Genomic DNA, 25,901 nt, shown 5'->3' with positions numbered 1-25,901 from the left:
ATATTCGATGACAATGTACGCGCTTGGCCAATTTACTTCAGTATGCAAATACCATTAACTGTCCTGACTTGAAGGTCGAGAACCCCCTTCACGAGAGTTCGTTGTTATACTAGTCATAAACAAGACCTAGTCGCCGCTAGCCACACTTCGCGTGCACTTATTGCCTGTGCATTCATAAGTTCTTACTAGTAGTACGAAGTTGTCGTGTCTGTCAGATCTCACGGCCGTGGACTTCAAATAGGAGATATCAAGCTAACTGCTGCCAAATCCAATCAACTTACCCTGACACATGACGGCCGATGCGTTTGCTTAAACAGGCATCTCATGCCCCAGAAAAACAGGATCACGATTGCTGTATCCAGTGGCTAAGCTGACAGAGTTCTGTTGTATGTGACCTCAGTCTTCTTTCCCTTCAAGATGCAGACATAGAAGGTGCCCATGGTGCCCAGTGTCAAGGTCAATGCAGCAAGTACGTAGATCCAGAGGAGGCTTGAGACTGCTGTCCTTTCGCCTTGTTTTGAAACATCAAAGAATCCCGTGGAAAAGAATGCCTGTTGAGCCGTCAGCTCCAGCTAAATAGTCCATGGGAACTCTTGTCACATACTGTTGCGAATGAAGCAGGAAGAAAGATCATGCCAAGCACAGCGATTGACTTCATGATACTTCCATCACGACGCGTCATTTGAGCGACATCCAGATTGGCCCGCGAGATCTCTTGATTTGTTTTGGCATCGCTGCGGCTGATCTGGCTTATCTCCTGTTACGGTGATTACACCGCCGTTCAGCTAATGTCCTCCTGTCGACTACCTTATGCGGTGGTATTCGTTTACAAGCTGGGTCGCCAGGCTGAAGCCTTCCATGATATGTGAACATTCTCTGATGTACTCGTCATATTCGTCAACAAGCTCTTGGAGCCTGTCCCTGATTCTCTCTCCGGGTTGAGAAAATTGCCGGCGCTGGATCTTCGTGTACTCCAAGGAAGGGCCCTGGGCTGCAAACTCGACACGGTTGAGATCTTCGACGTGCGTTATCATTTTGAGCAGCTGCCTTCGCCAGTTGCTGAGTCCAGTTCTTGGGTGGCTTACTTGCTGCCAAAGCTTAGCAGTGGGAATTTCGCTCTTTTCGCTCCGTGTTGGACTTTCCGTTTACTCATGAAAGGTTGATGCGGTCTTTGCACAGAGTTTAGTGCACGTTATATCGTCAATCCGCCTTCCTAACTGCTGAAGCTTCTCTCTAACGAGCTCAATTTGCCTGTCTCGTTCGGCATCGGCGAAGATTGTTGGTATCATCATTGGATGGAATACCTGAGTATCAGAATATCTTAGTCGAGAGGTAATGATATCAGCCAAGGTCACACAGCTGTCGTACATGTCGGCCTTCCTAAAATCACATCCGAGTAGAACGGCGTTCGTGGTAAGGGTACCAGGTAGAAAAGTCACGGATAAGGCCATGTCGCCCAGCCAAGACGCTGCTGTCCTGCAGATTTATACTATTTCTCTTGGTAAACATACGGTATACAATTCTTGTCCTTTAATTTTTATTTCACATACCGATTGATCTTTGTTCCGATCCCTTATTCTTACATTCAAAGTTCATTTGAGAGAACATGCCGCTTGTGATACGGTTCATTGCCCTGACGATTGCGCTATGCACCAAGAAGCGCTCCTTAATACTAGAGTATATTCGCCGTGACCAGGGCAGCTTTGAGATGATGGATGGGTCATGACCCCAGCAGGATTGAGCTCGGCTACCTAAGATGAGATTGATTCGGCTTGATTCGGAGTTTTGTCGTAGGGACTGGTCCTGATAATCACGGACAATCAGACTATGTCTCACGAAGCATGGCAGAAACGGAATTAGGTGTCTCACCGTCTCTAACCACTGTTCCCAAGCAGCGTCGGTAGTATTGGTCCAGGTGTTTATGAGATCCGGCGTCTCCTACTTAGACATCAGCACTCGTCAGTTCACTCACGTCCGTACTCATACTATCTTACGTCGTCTTGGCGCTCAATTGCGAATATTCGACTGTCTCCGGGATTGAACTTGATTACAGCCAGGTCTTTCTCAAAGATGCTTGAGTTTCTACATAACCAAGACATGGCGGTTGAGAAGTGGCAAAGCCGAAACCCAGGTTGAGATATTGGGTGCTGGTAGACGCTGAGGCGGCCAGTCTTTCCACCGCCTCAATTATGGAAAGGAGAGGACTCAGAGTATGTGTTCTGGCATGAACTCTATAAAGGGGGTTAACGCAGAATTATAAATCGCCACTGATTTCGATTACTACGGTGAACATTAAAATGAGTGTATTCGAGCTCACGATTTGTTAGTTGTAACTTCGATGAGCTCCATAATCTCGCGATTGCATAGAAAAGCCTCACCCCGCTCGCAGGATGCCTCGTTCGGGATACCAATGTCTTGGTTGTGCATATGATGGGGGCGTCAGTTGTGAGTGGCTCCAAGCAGCGAGTATGGTGTTTCTTCCTACTAGGCAAATGTTGCAGCCCCAATCATGCAGCTCCCATCCACGCTGATTCAGCCAAGTAGGACACCTGAAGTTGCATGATGGAACAATGTCCGGAGATTCGCGGACATGCGAGAGCCTGCATATGCACTGATACGCTTGGGTGTCGGCAACTGATAGTTCGCCTTACTTTTCGAATAGTTGCGTGATCTTCATTCTGTCTTGATTGGAAGAGGAAGTTTTCGGTGTAGCCTGAATTGTTGTAGGCTCGCAAGTTGACATACTTAAGACTACAGCAAGTGAGAGGTCGACTGAGAATCAACCCTACACACGGTGAGTTTACTACCTCTCTAGTGGCGCTACATTTCTCTGAAAAGAAAAAGTCTCATCCGAGCAACCACGAGCCCATAATGCACACTCATAGTCTGCCTATTCCATATGGTGATGGAGATCTTCTTACTGCAGTTCTGGTGAACATTGTTGGGAAAGGCAATTTCACCATTGGCGGGGTGTGTAAAGCATTCGATGTCCTTAGGTCTTTTCATACACTAACAGACAAGCAGTCTTCAGATCATCAGTGGAGCTTTGAAACCTCAAAACAATTGAACGATGTGAGTTAAACTCTGGTGTCTGTAGTTTCCACAATATGGGAGGATTCTGAGGTGTTATAATACAGATGGAACTCGAGACTATCAAAATCAAAATGAGAGGTCATACAAATGAATTGCAGTGAGAAGAGAGGCTGAGAGCTTGGCGACTTCAACGAAGGTTCAATCTCAAGAATACTTCGAACTTTGTAACGCTTAGAGACTGCTCGCGTCGATAGCTTCAGGTCGGATCTTTTGTTCCACACAGCCTTACACTTGTTCATAAATGACCTACCATATTCCGCTAGAAAGACTGATTGAGAAGCCTGAGGTGAATGACGAAGAACTTATGTTTCCAAGATGGATTAGAATCACCAAATTTTAGTGCAGGCCAGAATAATAAAGTGTCGATTCTTTGTGTGATTTTGTGTGATTTTTTGAGGTAAATTCAGTAAGTGGGATTAACACGGCATGCCTGTAAAGGAGAGGGGAATAATACGTAATTCGTTACTGGTCCAAGCGGCGATATCCTGACGCGATCTAGCACTCGATAGAATTAGCATAACAGTTGGTACTTTGATGCGGAAGATGAAAGTTTCGGTTGGAATATTGACGGCAGAAGAGGTGGATTGGAAGGTGGTATGAGCCGTATAGACGGCCCCTTCACCTACTTACACATTACCCAACGGAATAATAGTGGACCATGCCCACCAACTTCCTCCTTACACATATATACACAGATCAATACCAGATTACTGAGCCTCGTACCGACCATCGGGTTGCCCTACTGACGTGTATGCCAACAATTTCAGTCTGAAAACTATTGTACCCCATGTGATGATGTTTCATGCCTTGTCTTCGGCTTGGATATTCACTCTCAAGGATCAACTATAATCACAACATTCACGTAGCCGACTAAGTAGTAGACTCATGTAAATGATTGCAATTTCCACCATTATCTGACCTTGCAGAGTGGCTTAAGGGTGCCGAATGTTGCATACCCCCGTGTTGGACGTATTCCTCTTTACCGGTTCCAAATCAGCTCATACATCGGCCATGAAATCGCAGTCACCTCTTCACATTACTTCAGTAGTTGCATCAGTATAACCTTTCCTAGCATAGTTCATGTGCTTTCTCCAACTTGGTGCTTCTTTTATAATTCTCTCCATATCTCTCCGCCACATTTTTTTGTAGTATCAATCTTGCAGTAAGCAGTCACAATAGTTACACTGGACTTTTAGCTTTGAGCTATCAGAGATCCTTTTTCAGGTCATGTTCCTTACATTTCCAGCGTCAGTCAGAACGCAAACAAGCACAGAACGTTTCTTTCAAACATTATCCAACTTACAGGCTTATGACTTGTCTCATAGTCAACATGAACAAAGGCTCTCTCGACTCCTGGTAACTTCTCGATCTTGATCTGAAGAGCCTCGGCGACATCGTGGGCAATCTCAAGTTTTTCATGGCGGTCCATGACGATATCAATCTCAACGATGTAACGAGGTCCGCTGTGGTATGCGCGAACAGTGTCAATTTGCTTGACTTCGGGCGAATGAGTCATCGCTTGCACAAAGTCTTGTCAGTTTCCATTCTCAAATCTCGTCCACAGTTCATCGGGAATCACGACTAGCTTACCGATGTAAGTGATGAGCTGCAAGAACTCAGGCTCGGCAGATACCCCGATCAACAACTGGAACTCCTCATAAGCAGTCCTCAACCACAACCCCGCAATCAGAAACGACAAGAGAATGGCGCCCATGGGATCGATCCACCACTTGATCTTACTCCCAGCTGAAAAGGTAAAGATACCAAACCCGTTGATGAAGAGATCGTTGCGGTGGTCACGCCAGAGGATCTCAACCTGAGAGTAGATATCCTTGATAGACCAGCAGTAAAGCCACAAACAGAACTTCGTCCCGAACGCAATCGCGACGGCAATGACAGATGTGAAGTGAAACTCGTTAGTCTCCTCCTCAGACCCAGCAGCTAAGTCCCTAGCCGACATGACGATCAAGACCAACGAGACGGAAAACATGATGAATGAAAAGACAATGTTTCCCGCCGTCGAGATGCGTGATTTACCAGAGGGGTACTTCTGCGTATCAACCTTCTTCACCGCGCGGTGAGAAAGCAGCAACAGGACGCCCGACAACGGATCAAAGACCGAGTCAGCCATGGTGGTGAAGAGCGAAAGCGAGCCAGAGGTAATCGCAGCGTAAAGCTGCAGCGCCGAGAGAACGACATTGGCCGCCAAGCTACCCTTTACCGCAATTTGGTACTTCAGATTATTGTCGCCCTGCGTCTCTTTCGCCTCACGCTCGTGGTCGTCTACACTCTTGAGATAGGAGCGGATCTTTTCGTTTTGCGCGCGGTAAAAGTCTTGGAGCTTTGCATCTTTGGCGCCGCCACGGGTGAAGCTGTGGTGGATTAGGCGTCTTCGGGTGCTGGTTTTGGTGCTTCGCGGCTTGTTCGTGTTGTATGCTGAGGTGATTTGGACTATGTCAGCGTCGGATTTGATGTGTGTGCCAAGGTTGTAGGGGTCGTTGGTCTCTGAGGAGGCGAAGGAGCTGGATTCTGGGTCATGAGATGGGGGGAGGTTGTTGAGGTCTATGCCCGTGCTTGGAGCACGGGTTGTGGTCGTCGTAGTAGACATTATAAGACTAATTCTTGAATAGACAAGACTTGCAAGCTGTTGTCACAATAGAGTTGTGTGGTATTGGGAAGAGCTCTGAGAGAGAGATGGTAGAAATATCTCAAGGACTCAGACGAGGATGATGTGTAATAAGGCAGGGAAAGTTGAGGCGGGCGAGGTTGGAAAGGAGGGAAAGTCCAGTCGGGCCCGACCAGGGAGGCAACCAGCTCTAGGGCAAGTCTAAACGAAAGCGAGATGAGTGAGAGATATTTGAAGCGAGCTGACGGCGGATCATTCGTCTAAACATCCCAATGTGTGCCGCTTCTTCGACGCTAGACAGGGATGAGCTTGGGGCAAGTCGCTTAGCGACGCCAGATGATCTCGACGAGCTACCTGACTTGGTATGGACTGGCGGCAAACTTTTGCCGCTGCTTCTTGGATGGCGGGATGCTTGTTTGCTGACAATTCCTGGCCGTTAATTGCCGCAACGACGTTGCCAAGATGATCTACCTGCACCATGCCAACTGTGTGCGGGTGGATGAACGCTGAGAAGAAATATGAGTGAGAAGAGTGAGGCTATGCTACGGCTAGTTACAATGACACAGTTTTAGAGACTGATGAATGCATCTGTCTCTGACTGGCAGCTAGGTATTTATACTTCGCTCTTCTAGTCAAGACTGGAGCAAGCTTCGCACACACATGCCAAAGCTCTTGGTTCGTCGAATACTTCACGTTGCCCCGTCGTGTTTTCTCAGGCTGCCAGTGTCACAGCACTGCGAGACTCCGTTTACTTGGTGCCGTCTCTGTTCAATATCTATGCCTGAGTCTACAGCAAGTATCCGGCTTGCCGTTCAGTACCAGCCCAGTCCAAGTCCAGGGTAATACCAATTCCCGCAAACGCCAGGCCAATCCCTAAAGACCATCAAACCATGTTCTCATGCAAGTCGTTTGTAGTAGTCATCATGTGACACCATGTTAATCCCCCCCGAAAGTCCAAAATAAGTCCCCCAAAACACGTCATAATGCTCGTCTGCAATCCATCCAAGCTTAAACCAACACAGCATGTCCATTGGCTGCGCCATTCTTTGGAGGACCGTTGGCTCTAGACGCTACCGTGAGCAACTGCTTGAACCTAGGCCCCAGCGCCTGAATGACGGCCTGCACGTCTGGCGCTTCAGGTAGAGAAGATAGATTCATGTCGCGTACCGCCGCGATGATCTCGCCAGCATCGCTCGACGCGGAACCCCGCTTACCCTGTGACGGCGCCGCCCCCTGGACGTCTCTGCCTAATCGCACCGGGCCGACGGGCCTCACCGGCGTGATGAGGGTGTCGTCCATCAGGTTCTGCCACCGCACCAAGTAGATACCCGGACCGGCCATGCTTGTCGACCTGCCCTCGATGATGGTCTGCATCCGCGTCAAGGACAGTCTTTCCAGGTCCCGCAGGTACACGGCGTGAGCGTCAATGATTGGAAGTAGAGCCGCCCTGCTATTGTCGGGAACCTGGTTGAAAATGTCGCCGAGCTGCTGCTCGATGCTCGCGCCGCCATTCTTCGTCTTGTGGAACGCAACCAGGGAGTCCTTTGCCCACGCTCTGAACTGGTCCATCACTTCGGGGCATTTACCACCTACAGCGTGCAGCCACTTGTACAGGAGGTGCTTGTTGTTCTTGCACAGCTTGACGTAGTCCTCCACGGTTGGCATGGTCTCCGGATCGTCCTTGTTCTTTCCCTTCCTCGGTTTGCTGCAGGCGATCAACTGGTCAAGGAACATGTGGTAGTCCCTGACGTGGTCCGAGAGGTCAACCTTGTTATGTACGGCGCGGATGATAGGATCCATCCCCGCTACTGCCTCGCGGACAGCCTGGGTGAGGTAGTCCGGGCTCTGCCTGCAGAGGATGCTGATGATTTCTTCCCGGTCGCGGATAGCCAGCAGTGCTGCGTAGTACTCCAGGCACATCGTGTGCTCTTCCTCGCTGAGGTCAGATAAGAGGATAGGGTTCGCGGTATCGAGGATGACGGCGATGATGGACTTGTCTTGCTGCGCGCTCATGGCTCGGATTACTTCGCGCTCGGCTGGAGGTGATTGGGTATGGGCCTTAATGGCGTCCAGGGCGCCCTTGCTTGGCCTGTTCTTGTCTTTGGCGATCCTGTCGACCGTCTTCTTGAAGTCTGCGCAGTCCCAGCCGAGGATGACGGAGATGATCCTGCAGTCGCGTTAGTCTCTCTATATCCCTCAAGGTGTTAGCACCCTTAGTTTGAGGAGAACGAACCTCTGCATAAGATTCATGCCGTCTGCAGCATCCTTTGTGAGGCCAAACCAGTTCGAGACCGAGCCGACACTGAGCTTGGCCAGGAAGATCTTCATCATGCCTGCAATCATGGTCGCAGCATTACCGACCTTGAGTGTCTGCCGGACCATGTTGTATGGTACCATCTTGTGAACCTGCTCCATGAGCTTGACTAAGTACTGGCCCTCGGGGGAGACAACAAGGACTTGGTGGGCAAGTCCAGCCAGGCTGTAAAATTCCGTGTTAGTTAGTTTTTCGTCCTCAAACTGCTTTCGCAAGGAGCAATACTGACTGAACAATGATGTACTCGTTCGCCGCCCTGGTCATTGGAGAGTGCGACTCAAAATCGTCCGTCTCTGCAAGATGGTCGAGCAAGCTGTCGCAGAGGTCCCCGTAAACAAGGTCATGCATAGCATCATCCCACGCTTGTGCCAGGTCTTCCGCCCTCTCCAAATCATACTGCTTTAGCCGGGTCGCCGGATCACTGTAGGGTCCGCCACCAATCATGCCACGCGCGACGGTCTCTATGACAGTGGACGAGGCGGTTGCCAGGGTCTTTCTAGTACCCAAAGCGCCCTTCTCGTAGCTCTCGGACAGCTCGGCTTCGGCGAAGTTCTTGAGGATACCCTGGACGCGGATGTTCCAGAACTCGGGGACAAAGGAGGAGACGCCCGGCAGCTTCAGGACGAATCTGGTGAAGAGTGATTGTAGGAGGGGTGCGGAGGATTCTGGGGCGTAGGCGACGGCCTCGCCGGGTTTGGAGCTCTGCGCAAAGGGGTAGCCATAATCGGAAATGGTTTCTGGCTTCTTGAAGTCTTCGATCTCATGGTACGTTTCGAAATGGGTGAGGATGTTGAACAGGGCCTTTGTCTGCTCAGCAGTGAGGCCGGAGGGCTGCTGGGAGGCCATGACGGGTAGTATTCACGATACGCCAATGGCCATTTACTACTGGAGCTTCCTCTGCCTCTTGCTGTCTCTCTCGAACGGTGTTGACAATATAGTGAGTTGCAGCGGCAGCGCTTGGTTGGAGGGAAAGATCCGGTCGGGTCTGCACTTCACGTTGGCGATGTGAAATATTTTGTAGGCAGGAGCTGGGTGGTAGCAGCTTCCGGTGAGGTGAAAAGGATGTTGCGTTTCTAGAAGGTCCCCGCGATCGTGTTCGGTCACCGGTCCTCCGGTTGAATTGTGGATCACGGGTAAGTGACGTCACGAGACTGTATGTCACTGGTTTGTTCTCCTTAGGATGCGCGTAGAGGTAGGGAAGGGGAGGGAATATCCACCACTTAAGGATTTCAACAATGTTCTCTTTGATACGTCGATTCTCTGAATAGAAACAGCGAACAGACCGCGGGAGTCGCCGTGTCAAGTGTCAGTGTCCCCAGTGTCTCTCCCATGCCCCTGTCGGCTTTGTCTGGGCGACCCTCCTTTCTTATTCGGCTATCTGCAGCACCTTGCATCAGTGCAGACTCCTAGATCTGACTTGATTCTTTCCAAGCATCTGATTCTGGTGCATTACCTGCTTTGGATCTATTCCCAATGCTTTGTGTGGCATGTGCACTAATATTCCTCCCGAGGCATAGAGGATCATATGCAGGCTCAGCTCAGCTCAGCTCCCCATTGCTTGCATATATCAAGCAGAGTACGTGTCATTCAATGCCTTCTCCTATAAGTTTCGTCCGTTTTCTGAAATCATTGGATGCCTCGTCACATCCAACTCCCTTGGACTGTGGGAAACTACTACCCTTGGCTGGGGATGTTGAGGTATTGTGGCTGTGTAAACTTATTCGAGCTTAGCACATTCTGCAGTGCGCGCATGGTGGAAGCTATTCTCAGCATCAAGCTTAAATGAAGACGCATTCTCATATCCGGCCGGCTTTACTAGAAAATCTCATTCGAAAGAATCAACCATCACAAACCTGAGGTTGGCTCAATGTGCCCACTGGCTTGACTTCGCGTTTGTTATTCACCTCAGAATGGATCCAGCATTCACCTCGTGTTCGGTCCCCCGGCCGGCATCTTCCCCCCGGCATGAAATGCGACCCTCGAGAATCCCCGCAACCGAATGCGTCGGGTTTCAATCCTGTCATGGCAAAAGTCAATGTTTGCCCCCCACACCAGGAACACGTCCGAGGGCCCGAGTCAAAGCACGAGCTCAATGCCCAAACAGGTAACCACACCAATGCTAATCCTCGATCTTTCCCGTGGCGGCCAGTCCCGTTTGGCTTGATATCGTGCGTCTGGGCCCGAAGAATCGGGTTTGATATCATCGCCAATGGAGATACTTACTCGTATGGTTACATGATGTCAGAAGTAGAGTGACTATAATGTTCAAATAGGGTGATCAGCAAAACCACATCGAAGTTGCCTCTGGCAGTAACACCAGCTATAACTGAACTGTGGAAGTTGCAATATCCATTGGAGTATCACTCTAAGAAATATTGACCATTCATTTGGAATGACGAGTCGGACTCGCAATCGGACGGCACTGTATCTGATGGCTATCCCGCTTCCGAATGTCGCAATCCATCGGATTACTCGTCTTTCTAGGTCGGGCCGCGTCACGAGCTGTCAAATGGATCCGAGGCCGCAATAGCTAAGGTCAAAGCCACAGGACTAGATCTGATCTCACGATAGAAACAAGCCACAATAATGCTATCAGCTTTCAATGTTTGAATTGCCTCAAGACCAAGATATTTTGTGCAATTTTGCCTAGCAGACCTGCCCATCATTCGGGTTATAGCAAGTAACATTGACACAAGCCTCTTCGTCTTGACTCCTACGACAGGAGTAGTCGCTCAATTCGCTGTGCATGAGTTCAGTTCAGGAGACCGAAGAATGATTAAGACCTGTGCATCATCACATGAAGCCCAAAGTAGCTCCGGGTGCAGCGGAATCAATCAACCCCGGATCAGACGGACCCTATACGATCATCTCCCCACGGGGTCATGATCCATCTGCCCGGGTTCACTCGGCAAACGGTCGGCCGAAAGCCTACTTCGTGGTGGACTCGGCCCCTGTTGGCCCGAGTCAAATATCACCCACCTTCTTCCCACGAATGAGGAGCGCTTCATCAAACACCAGGCAATCGCTTTCCCACTCGTGCGCAAATTGAGCAACGGCCTTTCAGCATTCATCCAGCTTAGCGGTCCCGCCGTTGAGTCTTTTGCCTCCAAATGACCCCTGGATTACGCGGGGAAATGCCAGCTTAGAGGCCTGTCAGTTCAGTTAGATGCGGGGAGACATGATGGTAGCCCTGGCACCCGAGATGGTGCTGGGTGCCGAGATCCGCTGTCAATCACACCTTCGCCATAGAAAGAAGGAATAAAAAGAAAGCCACGCCATGGCGGGATTTTCTAGCTTGGCAGCTCGTAAGCTCTCGCGCCAGCCTCTACCAGAATCCAGTCGACACAGAAGCATAGAAACCGACGATGAAGTTGTCCATTGTTCCCCTCCTCCTGGGAGCTGGATCGACACTCGCGGCACCCACCGAGCGCTCAGGTGCCGATGACCGACAAGTACTCTGGCTTGCTGGCGACAGCACGATGGCACCGGGTGGTGGACACAACGGCACCCAGGGATGGGGAGAGTACCTGCACTACTCCCTTGATCCATTAAAGATCCGGGTCAACAACTCTGCGTACGCTGGAAGAAGCGCGCGCACGTTTACAAGAGAGGGCCGATTTCAGCGCATTATTGACGAGGTCAAGGCTGGTGATTGGGTTGTGATAGAGTTTGGTCACAATGACGGACGTACGTATCTAGCCTTTGCGTGGTTTCTCCTTAGTAGTGGAACAAGTCCTCTAACAAAAGTCTAGCCGGAAACCCAATCAACGATACAATTAAGAACCGAGTTGACTGCCCCGGTATCGGAGACAACATCTGTCCTGTGCCTTTCAAGTACGTCCATGGATCTTGATCACGGCCTTACTTTTCCCAAATGATGATGATCTAACTGTCTCCAGCAATCAAACGGAAGTTGTACAGACTTACACTACCTACCTCCGTAATGCCTCCTCAACCTTCCTCTCCCTCGGCGCCCGTGTAATAATCTCAACGTCGACCCCCATCAACCCCTACTCGACCGGCACCTTCTCGTGGACGCCTACCATCTACTCGTGGTACTCGTGGTACGTCGTTGAGTCCCTCGGCGGACCCGCGGCCGGCATCTACTACATCCCGCACGGCAACTACAGCGCCCAGGCCCTTGAGGTGCAGGGCCAGCAGGCCGCTGTCGAGGGCTACCCGATGGACGCCGTGCACATGTCACCAAAGCTGGCGGACTCGTTTGCTGGCGCTTTTGTTTTGGGGCTTAAGTGTGGGACGTCGCCGCTGCAGGAGTATGTTGTTAATGCCACGTCGAGACTGGAGGGCGATAGGTTGGGGCCTTGCCTTCAGGTTAATGCTACTTTGCCTATCTAATTTCCACAGAAGGCCTCATTGATAGAATAACCGTATTATCACTTAACTTGTAAACTCCAATCATTAGAGTCAATAGACTACGTCAAGTGCTGCCACGAGTCAATTGGCCAAAAGCGAGGGGCCCGATTGAATAGGAAAGTCACAATTTGTGAAGAATCAGGCGAGCTGAACCAGTAAAATTCCATGTGCAGCGAATCACTGTTCAAAAGGTTCACTTTCTAAGTAGGCATTATCAGGAATGACATTTAGAGTTGGCGACTGATTGTGGCTCGGCACTTGTTTGAAATTGAGGGAAAATACCGGGATTCACTGCACCAGACTAGACCTAAACTTGGAATATAGCAGCCATGGTCGCCAAAAGCTGAGAAAAAAGTGCTCACAAACCGTATATACGCCGACTTACCACTTCAATCTGTTTTCACTACCTACTGGGATGAAGCAAAGCCATCCTCAGAGTCGGAACCAAAATCCTTGTCATCCAAGACGCTGAGGCCATTGACAATACTTATAGGTTCGAGATGATAGGCGCTCTGGCAACTCGAACAAGAAATAAGCTGAGTGCGGCAGTCGCGCTGAATGGTTTGGCAGCTGATGCCGTTCTTGTAAGACGGGCAGTAGACGAAATCGGACTGAGACGAACTGATGGTGCGGCCGCACTGACGGCACTTGGTGACATGGAGGACGTAGTTGCACATGATTGCGATGTAGAGCGATTTGTAACTTTCTGAGTACGAGTGATGATTGAAGCTGATGGTGTCGAGTGGTGTGCGGTTTGCAGAGCGATAAGAAGTTGAAACTGGTGATGATGCGTTGAGAATGATGAGTTGAGGATGAGTCGCAGGAAGCTTCCAGGGTCATTTAGTAGAGGCACTTTTATAATTTTCGGCAAAGACCTTGACGCTACCTATCGTCTTTCAATAAGACTCATAGGTGCGAAGAGATCTTGTTCTATCGCCAGACTGACACCTTAGACTAAGGTAACATGAGCCATTGTCGCCTGCTCCTTGTGAAGGAGGAAAAGTGTTCTAAAGCACGTAGGCTGAATCAGCCTTTTCGAGTTAACTCCTTCATCTCTGTTCTAGCAACCTCTTCAGTGCCCTTTCTGGATTCTCGGGTCAAAGAACACTACAAAGGAGTCCTTCACCTCAGACACGGTATAATTTAGATATTTGGAACCAATTAGACTATTCCATGTTACCATGACTAAGGTACTACTGGCTTAGGAAAACGTCAAAGTTCCCACACATGCAGGATGCGCCGTAAAATTGTGTTTAATAATCGCCTCTGGAGCATCGCAAATAAGTGCCTTGATTCGGTCAAATGTTTGCGGTCCCGAGTAAATAGGATCTTTTACTCTTTATGAATCGTGTTTATGGGACACAAACATCGCCAAGCCTTACTTTCTCCGAACTGGGCCTCGCACGCGCATCTCCAATGTAACCTCAACTGCAGCCAGACCGTTGGGTTGGGTTTGCCAGAAAGGACTTTTCGTTGGACAATCACCGAAATGTCGCATGGTTATTTTGCTGACGTGGGATGATTCGTTGCACTGGAAGAGGGGCTTTCCGCGGGGGGGTTCGTTTCATTTGCTGCATACCCTTTCTACCCTTGAGCCGATCAATAATGACCATCGAAGCGAAGACATTGTGGTCCCTCGGACAATTGGTGCGGAGACCATGTCCGACCTTTAGTAGCGCTTGTCGTTGGGACTAGACAAACATGTAATCTTTTAGCCCTGTTGGAACCAGATTCCGTCACATCAGATAAAGCAAGCGTAGGGACCTTGCTTTAAATTGACGGTGGCCGCTCGCTGAGGGAAGTTTTCTCAATCCATTCTATTTTATTCTCGTGCGCATTACTCTCCCATATTATCCCAAAACTTGCAATTCTGCTTAGGTGCTAAGAGTCTTAGACTGTGACGATGGGCTCTCTCGAGACCAAAACCATTGTGAACGAGATGGAGTACGATACGAAAGAAAAGCTTGCTGCTTTGAGCGTCATTGAGTAAGTGATTGCAGTGAGAAATTTCTGACATTTGGAACAAAGTCAACTGACTCCTCGCTGAAGCCCAGAGGTCGCACAGGTTGGTCAAGTCTTTTCCACATAACGGGATCTGGCCATTAACCATACTCCAGTACCTGGCAGCTGGGCATCCACTACCAGAGTCAGCTCCCCCAGCCCCAGACACAGAGTTCGAGTACTCCATCCAAATCCCAATGCGCGATGGTGACCGCCAACAAGAAGCTCGCATCCACAAGCCCTCCGCGCCAACGGGTGCAAAGTCCCCAGTCATCGTTCTAATCTACGGAGGTGCCTTCACAATGGGCGACTGCCGTCAGATGAGCCCCTGGGCCAGGATCGCCACAAAGCTCTTCAACGCCACGGTGATTAACCTTTCCTATCGCCTGGCGCCTACCCACCCCTTTCCCGCGGCCCCTAATGATGTTGAGGATGGCCTCAAGTGGGTTTCTGAGAACGCGCACACGCTTGGCGGCGATCTAAGTGCTGGGTTCATCATCGGAGGCCCATCCGCCGGCGCAAACTTGGCGGCCGTAATGGCCCAGAAGACGGTCGATGGTACCACGAAGCTCGGGTCCCCTCTCACCGGCATCTGGCTCTTAGCTCCGCTCTTCCTCGAGGACGAGATAGTGCCTCCAGAGTACAAGGGTATCTTCCTCGCAAGAGAGCAGAATGCCGAGGCACCAATCTTCAGTAAAGCGGCCTGGGGTTATCTCGCAGCCAATTACAAGGCAGACATCAATTCAGCGGACTATTCGCCATTCAACTCGCAAATTCCGCATGTCGGGATGCCGCCGACGGTCGTGCAGGTCGGTGGTCTAGACTTCCTCAGGGACGATGGGCTAGTGTACGAGAAGGCTCTGAGAGCTCATGGGGTTGAAACCCGATTGGATGTGTATCCCGGTGCTCCACATGGACATTTCATATTCCCTGGAATCAAGTCCGCGTTTAAGGCAAACATCGATATCTTCAAGGGCATCGGATGGCTTCTCAAGCAGGAGGTCTCGAAGGATGAGATTGAGAAGGCAGTTGTTGCGGATCCTTTCATGACCGTTCCGAAGCATTCGTCATCGGCTTATGAAGCCGTGTTCCGGTGACCATAGACATTTGAGGATGATATCACATAAAGTATTCTGCAATCCTTGATTGGCATCTCCTTTACCGCTGTGGCCGATGGGCTCATGTTGTCGAGCCTGAGCAGAACAGAAATGTCATTACTTGGTAATATTGCTTCATGATTCTCATTACTATCATTACTTTGTAGCGGAGGTGAGACCCTCCAGGTATCATTAAGATCAAAGACATCAATACAACAGAGTCAGTACTTGCTTCATTCGCGTGACTGTCGGTTTCGGCGCAACGCTTTTGCCGCCCCTCCTCGATGAGGCAATCATAGCGCTCTTCCATAAAATTCATGCTCGTCTCTGCGGAAAATTAGACCAAGAATCAACGTCATCTTGGACCAACTTACCTTATCTGTTCCTGGCTATGACCGTTATCGTTAATCCGATCATCATGGCTGTAAATCTGATCATCGTCTGGTCCGCCTTGGCTTTCTTCATCCGTGCTCCGGACTCGCACAATTCCCTCAAGTTTAAAGTCCGGTATGTCCACCAAGAGACAACTTCCGCTCCGTGTGAGGTTTCGTGGGCAATTCAGATTGGTCTCATCTGCCGTCATTAGAGTACTTTTCCCAGTTTCAGTTGTAGAGGTAACTACGCTCCGGTACGAGTTGAGTTCGATGTTATTCGAGTTTTCGTTGCTATTATCGTGGTTGACCTTGTTATCGTAGCCTAGGGTAGATGCCTTTTCTTTGATGAAAACTCGTAAGACTGGGATGGATGACCCCACTATTGCAGTGGCCGTTTCCACAGCGGTCCAGATGGTGACATCTTTTCCATTGACTTAGAGGAAAATGTTAGCAACTTGACAAAAGGTACTCCATGTTCAACGGCAGCTGATCAACTCACAAAAGAAGTCACCTTGCTCCAGCTGAACGAGGTAGATGCCCTTGATGATGGCACACACGCCTGCCCTTTGGATAAAAGTCAGCATCAGGCAGCACAGCAGCATGGTGACTTCAACGTACAACCAACCCAGGCTCATAGCAAAGCAAATGCCGAGCTTTTCGTGTTTCCTCAACCGCATCCCCCATATGAGCTTCCATGGGATTATCGCCAGCACAAAGTCCATTAAAGCGCACCAGGCTGCGTTGAAGATGCCGTAGTTAAGTGTCACCGACTCGTCCCAGCAGGTTCCCTCCATTTGCCTGTTGAAATTCTTCTGCACAGGGGTACACTTCAGCCATGTCAAGGTTGCGCTGGGAAGCATGACCACTGTCAAGGTCACAACGGCGAACCAGACGAAAACCCTGAACCAGCCGGTCGTGAGCCGAAGGAGAGTCACACCAAACCCAACTTTGCTCCCAGTTGAAGCAAAACACGATATTGATGCGCCTACTGAAGTGTACATGGCTATCGTCAAGAGATTGGTCTGTGGAGTGATGTCGTAATAGTGACGGCCGAAACCTAAGTTGACGCCCATCTGGGTGATGATCGACTCGACAAAGAGACAAGTCTATGACTTACTGTCAGTTGAGTTGCCAGATATACAAGGTGCCCCGCTCAGGGTTTCGTTCAATTACGTACCCATGAGAATAGGAAGATGTAGTCATCCCACCACAGCTTTTGTCCCCGACTCAACTTCGCGTACACTCGTAGTGCCAAGAAGGCACCGCAGAAGAAGCAGAGGAACCATGTGATTCCTGCTATCAGAGGACCATTGCTCTCAATGGAAGCCATCGCAGCCGCATTTGGATGAGAAGCTTCACGGCCCCGAACTCGAGCAAGCCGAGTTTGGAAGGTCGTCGGGGGGTATGAAGAGAATTCTGCCCAAGAGAGACCAGGGCCTAGAGGCAAGTCGACGGGACCCTTTATTGGCTGATCGGCGCAAGTGCCGCTGTAAAGGGATGGTTAGACATTAATCGTCACTAGCTCAGCCTTTGACGATTTAGGGATGGAGAAGTCGTGGTGAGATTGGATAGGTCTCAGTGAGGTGTGTAATGCTAGCGTAAATGCGATGCAATGTACACATACCTAGGCCGTTTACTGCGATGCAAACTCTTTGGAATACTTCAACGGATATGACTCGAGCCATGACGTGGTGGGAGTGGTTGGTAAGTGTTTGCGGGTGCATTCGTTCTAAATATCGGAACACACTGAGCAGACGGACTTTCTTCTGCCCAAAACAGGAAGCAAAAGCCGGAGGCACGCCTTGCCCCTTCACGAGCGAACCTCTTCGTTTAAAGTTCATCTTGAGGCGCATGGTGGCGGGCTATGAGCATTTCCTTCCCGAGCTGAGGCGGTAGTCGTTGCTTTTCCGCCTTCTCAAGGACACCTTCATCGTGGCAAACGGGGACATCGTTGTCGGAGATGGCCAGTTGGGGAGGCACATATCAGATGATCCTCGGGCGGTCCTCGGTGACAGTGCTGGAATGGGTCGATCCAAACATTGTTCCAGACCACAGCACAAGGTTGGAAGACTCGGGGGACGAGCCGATGGCGGGAAACACTATGTATTTTGCCTAGAGCTTATTCAGAGTTGGGATGTGAGAGGCTCATGTCATTGGGCAGCGAGACCAATGCGACCAAGCGAAGCTCCAGCTCGGTAGGGGCTTCTGATGATTCAGGACGAGCCAGTGAGATGTGAGTCAGTTTTTGGAGAGCAAATCACACAGCAGCTGTTGCTTTGTGAAACGTCGAAATACTCCAAGCGTTGCATGTGGCGTTAGGCTGCATCTCGCCTTTACTTGTATCAATGTGTCCCCTCAAAATCCCTCTGAGCCCCCTCTTGCCAAGATCATCCGAGCTAGGAAGTCATCTATATCGGCCTCGATTGTTCCCGTTGACCGAAGTTCAAGATGATCGCGACGTCAACACGAAGTTCGGTACAAATCAGGCTTTCTAGCCTGTTGTTCTCCAACGCTGGTGAGATTGGGCCGAATTCAACGACCATTCATTTGCTTCCATGAAGATTCGAGACGCACACAACCTTGCTGTACAGAGAAAACCCAAATGGTGCTCGGACACAGATCTGCATCAGCTAATGCGACATCCGTGTAGAGCATCAGATGCCATCTCGAATGAGAGCACTCACCTCCTCGGTACGGAAAGGTTTTCCTCTTGGCAACATCTCAAACCGCTTCAAGCTCGGTGTTGACGTCGAAGTTTAACAGCGCGATGCAGCCTTACCAAACTTGCCCACCACAACATGTTATTCTTTGTGATGACTTACGCGATCAGGCGGGGGTTTGGCCTCCGCATGAGCTTGAGGCGTCGGACCTCGTCTAGGCCCTTCCGAATCTGGAGTTCGTAGTAAAGCAGATGGCCAAGACGGGCATAATATTTGCTTGTGGATTTCCCGCTTCAACCTTAATGACGATTAGGTAGATGAATCATAACAGTAGAGTCAGGCGTGTTCAGCGAACGGTGGAGACAGCGGCTATTGAGCTGGCAAGCCTGCCATTGAAGTATGGCACGAAGGCACATGCTTCCTTCCAAGATTGAGGTTTCATCAAGGTTCATTCAGTGTCTTCAATATCCGCTCGTCAAACCTTAGAGGCGATGATCGGACCATTTTCTAGTCGTGGAATATGGTGTTTGGGATGATGATTTCTCACGATGTCCTGACCTCTCCGGCGCCATTTACCAACGGCCTGCGTCTCAGTGGTCGATGCAAAGCGCTATCTAGGCTCTCGCAATGTGTGCCGAGATCGAGACTTGACCGGCAGAAGTCACGAAAGATACAACTTCCCAAATACCAAACCCTGTTTGAAGCTCGCAGGCAAGGCACGTATGCTTGTAATGTCTCGGAGTGAGAGGAAGTCAGTGGTCCAGCGGGGCTTCGGAAGACGGTACGGTCCGCTTAACGGAACCAAGGCCCGTTCACGTCCCGTGAGCCACTTTTCCAGGGCTACGGGCTGTGGATAACGAAGGCGTAAAGGTCCTCGGTAGTATCCGTGTCCTGGGTATTGAAAGAATGAGTTAAGAGAGTTTCAAACTTGCTGTAGTCATGTCTTTGTATAGTCCACTAAGCTATTCCAACGCAAATCGCAAGGAAAACAGCACCACTCTTGCCACCTTTGTCGAGCATATCACAAGGCAAGAAACCATGCCTTTCTGATTATAACCCCGATCGCCGTTCAAGACTTCAAGGCCGGCGATGACTTAACAAGCGAAACTGGCACTCAGTGAGAAGTGGGGGCTTCGGAGCATGGCTCCGAGCCCGTAATACCGGTGCATCCCGCCGGATGGGCGTTGCGGCCGGACTCGAAAGATTGGCTGCGATTTTGCTGCATCCCCGAATCGTAATAGAATACCCGTCACTCTAGTCTGTTCCCGTTACCGGACTTGTAAGCTATGCCGGGTGTGTTTGACGGTTGAACTAGTGAGACGAACGGAAAGCTTCTAGCGCTGCCGTCTCTCAGCTAACGCATGTGATGCCTCCTAGTTTCTTCCAGTGACGTGGTCAGACGCGCGGAGGACGTCGCGTCAGTCGAAATTATTAGTCCAACGGTCTTGACCTAGGATGGCAGATGAGGGGTTCGACCGCAGGGCCGCTGTCCTCGGCGATCCATCAGTAGCTTGGTTGGATCCCAGGGGCCTTCAGACATGTTGCAAACCAGGTGAAGACAAAGGGTACAGACCTGACCTTACGATGTCTGTAAATCATAGCCGAAGATCTAGGCGCTTGTATCGTTCACAATTCGTGAGTAGTATGCGAGCTTAGTAGGCTTTGAGCAAGATACCAGTTGCTATGTGCACGGCAAGGCGGGGAAAGAACGCCAATTGACAGAATGTCAACTCAAGTTAATGGCATCGTGTCCACACCACCGGAAAGTCCTCCTTCGTCACACAGTCAAGACAAGAGATCCTGCAGGCCTGCCAGCTTCCCCAATTGGCACTGACGAATCTGGTAGATCTTGTGAACCCGCCCCTGGAAGTGTTCGCAGGATTTTACACTAGCCATGCGCCTTACAAGCAGGGCGAAGTGGGAAGCGTCCTCCGATTCGCAGCAAACTTGGGGGGCAGTAGGGGTCAACATGCACACATGTTTCAAGTCGGACCCTGATTGGAATGTTCGGCTTGCCACATGTAAACTCTTGTTTCCTTCCAACCCCCTCTTGGTCTAGAACCTGCCTAATCACCACCTACAGACATGGTGGAAAGCAGGACAAATGTGTCGTGATCTCGAGGCAAGCGGGCGGAGTTCCCCCGTTTTGACCCAGCTGAGCATCTCGCTTGATTCCGTGTCGCTGTCAGCACCACACAGTTCAGTCGAACGACTGAAGATGGGCGAACGGACCAGCACCAGCCGCCCTGCTTTTCAGTCTTTTCATCCGCACTTTGTCAGCGTGCTTTCAGCTGTGCAATTCCCTCTCAGCGTTGCGTGCCGTCACGGCTACGACATTGCTGAACCGTGCTCGACAAGGGGAACCGGGAGGCCCCTCCAAGCGACCTAAATTGGGAACTCAATCCTGGCGCCGAGTGATAAGACGGTCCAATAAGAGAGTGGCCCCTCACGGCCAGGCCATATTTCGATAGCCGGTCTCACTTTTCTGGCGCAGGCTGTGTCCTTGAAGATGCGCAGTTCCGTGACAGCCGTTGCGACTCATGTTAAAAGCTAGTTCTTTGGTGCCCCATCTCTCTCACACGCTCATAAGGCAAGACTGGTGTTAAGAGACAGGTATCTGTAGCCTCGGATGGTTCCCTAGTGTGTGTGTGTGGTTGTCAACTTGAAGTTTACTCCGCATGGCTGGCCTTTGTTAAGGAGAGCATGTTACAGGACGCGCGGCGCGCCAACTTTGGCTTTGAGAGACTCTGCAGAGAACCTCTGCTCTTTAACCGCGAAGTCGACCTTCAGGCTCCTGTAAGTCTGGCGCTGCGCCTTACTTTATGTACTGCGGTCGAATCTCCTCTTTCGTGATCACCTAACTGATCGGGCAAAGCTGCAATCAAGCACTGCCGGGCGCCCACACTGGAAGGTTTAACAAACGGATACTTCCAAATGATCCCAACTTACTTCCCATAGCATCGGTCCACTTGGCGTTCAGTCCAACACCTAGAGTGACGGGGATCATGCAAACAGGCGACAGCCATGCTAATTAATTCGCTGCCAGAATTGTAACTGTGATGTTAGGGGATGCTTTCTTTCCCCTGGCTTTGCCTCAGATCCTTAAAATACTTTCTAGTAGTAGCAAATTAAGCTTCGAGTATTGAGCTCGAGGCCGAACAAAATCATTGTCCCTCCCATCTCGCCAGCGTCTTCTTTTTGAATGAGGCTGTTCACGACATCGAAGCCGCCCGCGCTGACTGACGAACCCCCTTTTTCGAGAGCCGTCCACATCCGTCCTCGCTCCACGCAACCGAAAACTGAACGCTGACGATCTCGTACCGGCGCGTCCGCGGCGTGGTCAGATTGGGGAATTCAAGCTCGATTTCGATTCTCGTCCCCTGTCAAGTCCCCGGTTTTAACCTGGCCCCCAGCTGATTCCGTGCGAACCGCCCTGCGATTATCTGGAGGCCGAGGGGACCTTTTTTTGCGACGCTGATCGCCCCCGCCACGACTCGTATTTTCTCAGCGAGGAAAAAAAGGGCCAAGCGTTCTGTCCTCTTCTTTTCGACTCGCGGTGGTTGCGAAATCATGACTTCTCGTCAAAACTGGTAGAAAACACAACGGAGAGCGATCGAGAAAACTCGCGCCGTCGCCGCATTACACTCCTTTTCTTTCTTCTCTCGCCATGGCCGTAAACCGGTCCATCTTCCGCCGAGTGCTGGCGGTAGCCGGGTCCGGTGGCGCCGAGCTGGTCCCGTGTCTCGCCGCGCTCGGGCTGGTGCTCCTACAGGTCGGCGCAGCAGTCAATATCTGGAACTCCCGCGAGCGAGGGCAGTTCAACTTTTCGCCGTCTTCGAGCTTAACGATATCCGAGTTTTTGAGGTTCTTGATTGCGACACTGTTATTGAAACGCGAGGTTCGCAGACGAAATGCCAGTGCCGAATACTCATCGCTGGGCAACGGGTCGGAGGATTTGGATCTTGGCGGTGACGAGGAAGGACGGTCATCTGGCGAGTACGCCGCGGAGAAGCTATCGCGACAAGCTCCACGCATGGGGGGTGCGAGGGCACTCTGGCGTTATGTCTGGGGAGACACAGACTTGAGGTTCGGACTGATGAGGATTGCTTTACTGCAAATGCTCAGTAACAACTTGGTATGGGACGTCAGAGCGCTTGGCACTTGGCGCCGGTGCAACATTGGATGAGGCAAAAGCTAACTTTTTCTTCAAGCTGTTTCTCAACTACTTGGTCACCGACCCAGGCACTGTCTCCATCACGAAGAGCGGTATCGCGGTCGCAGCTGCTCTTGTCACGACGCCCGCCCTTGGACTTAGGGGCCCAAAGACTCGATGGATGGCTTTCTTGATTCAGGTAGGATAATTGCGAAACATTTGATCTACCGCTGTGTCGCTAAACGGGAGTAGACGTCAGGCCTGGTACTCTCCCAATTCTATCCGCAACATCGCACGAGGGCGTCGACATACCAGCTTCCCCTCTACGTCAGCATCGTCGGCCAAGCTAGCTTCAGTGCCTTGTCCGACATTCACAGCGAAAAGCTTTTGAAGGGTACCGACCTCAGCCCGAACGGCGCAAGCATTGTGCTGGGAGCTTTCGGTGCTATCCTCAACTTGTTCGTGCACGCGCTTGTGCGACTATACAGCTCCTTCGAACCTACTTTCTTCGGCGGCTACGACAGCAAGGGCTTGTCCGTGGTCTTTTTGACCACTTTGACGGCCTTGGCTAGTACTGCAGCACACAAGAGTAGGTTTTTGGACAAAATGGACTGTTGAGAAGATTGCTGACGTATTACAGAGGTCGACTCGTGGGTGAGATGGTTCATCAACGACATCACTAGCGTCGTGTTGATGCTTGTGTCCGCGCACTTCTTCCTGTCGCGATACAGCATGTTTCTTATACCCGGCACAGCGCTCATCTTCATCGCTTCACTTGCATACATGAAGTATGCCCCGTTGAAAGAGTACATCAGCTCGTCTCCAGTGGATGACTCCCCGAACACTTTTGCGCCGCCTCCCTCCTACAAGGTCAGTTGTCTTGATAGAGTACATTGATGAGGGCAAACTAACACTCCTACAGAAAGCTAAGTTCGGCCTTCTTACACTTGCCAGCTTTCTTGGTGCAGGCATTATCCCCTACGCAACCCTCTCCGAACTCCCGCATACCCCCGAATACCGACTCGTCATGAGGGACGACACCGACGGACACTGCTCGACACCACCGGCGGAAATCATCACGCCGTTCACGGATAAGCAAGAGCCGTACAAGATCTCCACAGGACCCGGCAACCTCACCGCCTCACCTTTTAGCAACACACTCGCCATGATTCGCTGGAACGCGAAGCGCATGGAGCGCGTACCCCTCCTTATGAAGTACAAGCCCTTCTACCACACTGTCCACATCTCCATGCCAGAGATGATCGAGGATAAGCCCGAAGACTGGCACAACCTGACACACTCTCAATACGCGCATCACGAGACGATCTATATGCAAGTCGCCAGGACGATGAAGCTCATTCTCGACGAGCAACCGGACATCGAAGGCCTCATGTACTTCCACTTCGACTCCTGGATCGACCCGATGGCTTGGGTCGACGAGAACCGCGAGTCCATTTGGTTCCCGACATCTCACAACACGCGGCAATTCGAGGGCGACGGCCCGCGGTACATGTGTATGACCGACTGGCAGAAGTTCCCCCAGTGGTGGGGATGGTATCATAAGTGGAACGAGAAGGCTGTCACCGTCAACGGCGAGATTATCCGGATGAACCGCGGCTACACGATCGAGGAGGATGAGTTCTGCGTGGGCTGGTCGGATATTTTCTACATTCCCCGACGATTCTTTGCCGACTTTATTTTCCTGTCATCCGTGTATGGTTGCGCAGACCTGTTCCACGAGGTCGCTATCCCGACGATGCTCAATATCATTGACCGGAGCCGGAGGAGCGAGAAGGCCAAATTCCAGTCGGTAATTGACCGAATTGGAGATTGCTGGGGAGGATGCTGCGATGATTCGGCGACGGCCCATGACGTCAAGTGGACAAGGTGTGGTCACAGGTTGAATTACTTGAATCAGGAGGTGATTGATGCGCATTACAGCCGGTTGGACGAGCAAACTGCATGGCTTGGCCAGGCTGAGAGACAAAAGTCTGGAGGTGAGAGGCGTTGAGGGTTTGCTTTTGGGTAACACAGGTCTATCGGAGCATTAGAGTGGACATAGCGTGTATTTGCTTCTGGCCCCTGTAACATTATATAAGGCGCAAAAAGTATCTAGCATTGAACTGGACATAACTTTAGGAATTAAAATACGAACAATATCTCTTCAGTTATTATTCTTTTTCCAAGTTTTTGAGCAGATTGGGGTCTTCTAGTATTTGACCTTGCAACTCCTTGAGCCATGGAGGCTGGCTGGACAAGAGATCCCAAGGGCATCCGGGGGTACTGTGCCCCTTGTGCAACTGTGTCACCGTTTGTATACCACGGGTAGTGTTTGTCTAATGTTGCTCGGAACTTGCCTGACAAACACTTTGCACTGTCAATCTGCAACTGACGTAGACAAAGAGAAAGTGCTAGGATCTATCTGGGGCGAGATTAGCTCATCATCTTGCCTTCCGTCAGTCAAGCATCGTAGGTGCGGTATTCCCCTCGAATCTCGACATGTCCAGATTATAGTAGTCTCTAAGCAGTCAACCGCCAAATACGCATACAATTTGAGATTGCCAGAAGCATTCTTTCTGCCTTTCCATTCCTAGGTTGTAGTCTTAGACGCGCTGAGTCTCAACTCTCAGTGTGCGCTGATAATTGATAGTAAGGGGCTACTTCATGTTCCACAATCAATCTGCTTGCAAACAAAGTACGGTAACTGGGCAGCCTCCTCATTACATTTGTAACTCAATGATGATACCGCGATTAAGACCTTCAAAGTGAGTTCATCCAAGGAAAGAACAAAGGCAGCTAGGCTTGGTTGCCATGGTTTGCTCCTTCCCTCGCTACTCAAATAGCCTGACTTAACAGGCAGTGAGGGCGGTCAGTGGAAAATCCTGGACGGTTTGGAGGATTCAAACGCCTTCACGGAATACTCATTTAGTATTCAAATATTGAACCAATATCTCAAGACTCCCATAACTTCCTTCGACACCTCACCAGAGTCACCTCCCATCGCCTTGATAACCTCCGTCCACTTCTCACACCGACAAGCACAACCAAACTTCAGATATCAGAATCTCTAAAATGAGATTCCAAGGTGATTTTACTTAATTCCAATTATGGATTCATCGAGAAAAAAAAAGAAGGTCTGACAGTAAACCCACAGCTCTCCTCACTAGCGCTGCCGGCTTCGCTATCAGCGTCGCCGCCAGTCCTAGCAT

General features: G+C 50.6%; 9 protein-coding genes across 9 annotated transcripts; 5 read left to right on the top strand and 4 right to left on the bottom strand.

The window, feature by feature from the left end:
- Positions 1-365: 365 nt before the first annotated feature.
- BDP55DRAFT_543206 (uncharacterized protein) lies at positions 366-1,773 on the bottom strand (the record flags this gene model as incomplete). Its single annotated transcript, XM_060568388.1, is given in 5 exon segments — positions 366-551; positions 605-757; positions 831-1,137; positions 1,150-1,476; positions 1,607-1,773. Coding segments are annotated over 5 exon segments (1,140 nt in total), but the record flags the coding sequence as incomplete, so codon positions are not given.
- Positions 1,774-2,813: 1,040 nt separating this feature from the next.
- On the top strand, positions 2,814-3,262 carry BDP55DRAFT_649464 (uncharacterized protein). Its single transcript, XM_060573907.1, has 3 exons — positions 2,814-2,970; positions 3,025-3,072; positions 3,138-3,262. Exons 1-3 carry the CDS (start codon positions 2,872-2,874, stop codon positions 3,192-3,194), a joined length of 204 nt encoding a protein of 67 aa, XP_060434747.1. The 5' UTR covers positions 2,814-2,871; the 3' UTR covers positions 3,195-3,262.
- Positions 3,263-4,299: 1,037 nt separating this feature from the next.
- BDP55DRAFT_724614 (cation diffusion facilitator 1) lies at positions 4,300-5,701 on the bottom strand (the record flags this gene model as incomplete). The annotated part of the gene is made up of 3 exons (XM_060578910.1): positions 4,300-4,326; positions 4,397-4,611; positions 4,684-5,701. The coding sequence occupies 3 exons, from the start codon at positions 5,699-5,701 to the stop codon at positions 4,300-4,302; spliced, it is 1,260 nt and encodes a 419-aa protein (XP_060434746.1).
- Positions 5,702-6,727: 1,026 nt separating this feature from the next.
- BDP55DRAFT_542794 (PX-associated-domain-containing protein) lies at positions 6,728-8,879 on the bottom strand (the record flags this gene model as incomplete). The annotated part of the gene is made up of 3 exons (XM_060568351.1): positions 6,728-7,886; positions 7,953-8,198; positions 8,263-8,879. 3 exons carry the CDS (start codon positions 8,877-8,879, stop codon positions 6,728-6,730), a joined length of 2,022 nt encoding a protein of 673 aa, XP_060434745.1.
- A 2,633-nt stretch (positions 8,880-11,512) lies between these two features.
- Positions 11,513-12,389, top strand: BDP55DRAFT_724612 (GDSL-like Lipase/Acylhydrolase; the record flags this gene model as incomplete). Its single annotated transcript, XM_060578909.1, has 3 exons — positions 11,513-11,720; positions 11,786-11,867; positions 11,933-12,389. The coding sequence occupies 3 exons, from the start codon at positions 11,513-11,515 to the stop codon at positions 12,387-12,389; spliced, it is 747 nt and encodes a 248-aa protein (XP_060434744.1).
- Positions 12,390-12,900: 511 nt separating this feature from the next.
- Positions 12,901-13,180, top strand: BDP55DRAFT_649459 (uncharacterized protein). The gene has a single exon (XM_060573906.1). The coding sequence runs from the start codon at positions 12,908-12,910 to the stop codon at positions 13,115-13,117; it is 210 nt and encodes a 69-aa protein (XP_060434743.1). The 5' UTR covers positions 12,901-12,907; the 3' UTR covers positions 13,118-13,180.
- An 849-nt stretch (positions 13,181-14,029) lies between these two features.
- Positions 14,030-15,546, top strand: BDP55DRAFT_316588 (lipase/esterase). Its single transcript, XM_060566731.1, has 3 exons — positions 14,030-14,393; positions 14,457-14,472; positions 14,525-15,546. The coding sequence occupies exons 1-3, from the start codon at positions 14,311-14,313 to the stop codon at positions 15,503-15,505; spliced, it is 1,080 nt and encodes a 359-aa protein (XP_060434742.1). The 5' UTR covers positions 14,030-14,310; the 3' UTR covers positions 15,506-15,546.
- BDP55DRAFT_753963 (uncharacterized protein) lies at positions 15,547-17,209 on the bottom strand (the record flags this gene model as incomplete). Its single annotated transcript, XM_060580704.1, has 4 exons — positions 15,547-16,312; positions 16,379-16,443; positions 16,498-16,985; positions 17,057-17,209. The coding sequence occupies 4 exons, from the start codon at positions 17,207-17,209 to the stop codon at positions 15,876-15,878; spliced, it is 1,143 nt and encodes a 380-aa protein (XP_060434741.1). The 3' UTR covers positions 15,547-15,875.
- A 4,997-nt stretch (positions 17,210-22,206) lies between these two features.
- Positions 22,207-24,703, top strand: BDP55DRAFT_543634 (uncharacterized protein; the record flags this gene model as incomplete). The annotated part of the gene is made up of 5 exons (XM_060568424.1): positions 22,207-22,674; positions 22,751-22,891; positions 22,945-23,281; positions 23,333-23,562; positions 23,615-24,703. The coding sequence occupies 5 exons, from the start codon at positions 22,207-22,209 to the stop codon at positions 24,701-24,703; spliced, it is 2,265 nt and encodes a 754-aa protein (XP_060434740.1).
- Between the last annotated feature and the right edge of the window lie 1,198 nt (positions 24,704-25,901).

Source organism: Colletotrichum godetiae (genome assembly GCF_030913485.1).
Source record: "Colletotrichum godetiae strain CBS 193.32 chromosome Unknown BDP55scaffold_5, whole genome shotgun sequence".
Classification (NCBI taxonomy): domain Eukaryota; kingdom Fungi; phylum Ascomycota; class Sordariomycetes; order Glomerellales; family Glomerellaceae; genus Colletotrichum; species Colletotrichum godetiae.
This window is presented reverse-complemented; position numbering and strand designations above follow the sequence as displayed.

Coding starts and splice junctions, on each gene's coding strand:
- BDP55DRAFT_649464 (XM_060573907.1), top strand. CDS start 2,872: ATGCACACTCATAGTCTGCCTATTCCATATGGTGATGGAGATCTTCTT. Junction 2,971..3,024: donor GCAATTTCACCATTGGCGGG/GTGTGTAAAGCA, acceptor ACAGACAAGCAG/TCTTCAGATCATCAGTGGAG. Junction 3,073..3,137: donor CCTCAAAACAATTGAACGAT/GTGAGTTAAACT, acceptor GTTATAATACAG/ATGGAACTCGAGACTATCAA.
- BDP55DRAFT_649459 (XM_060573906.1), top strand. CDS start 12,908: ATGATAGGCGCTCTGGCAACTCGAACAAGAAATAAGCTGAGTGCGGCA.
- BDP55DRAFT_316588 (XM_060566731.1), top strand. CDS start 14,311: ATGGGCTCTCTCGAGACCAAAACCATTGTGAACGAGATGGAGTACGAT.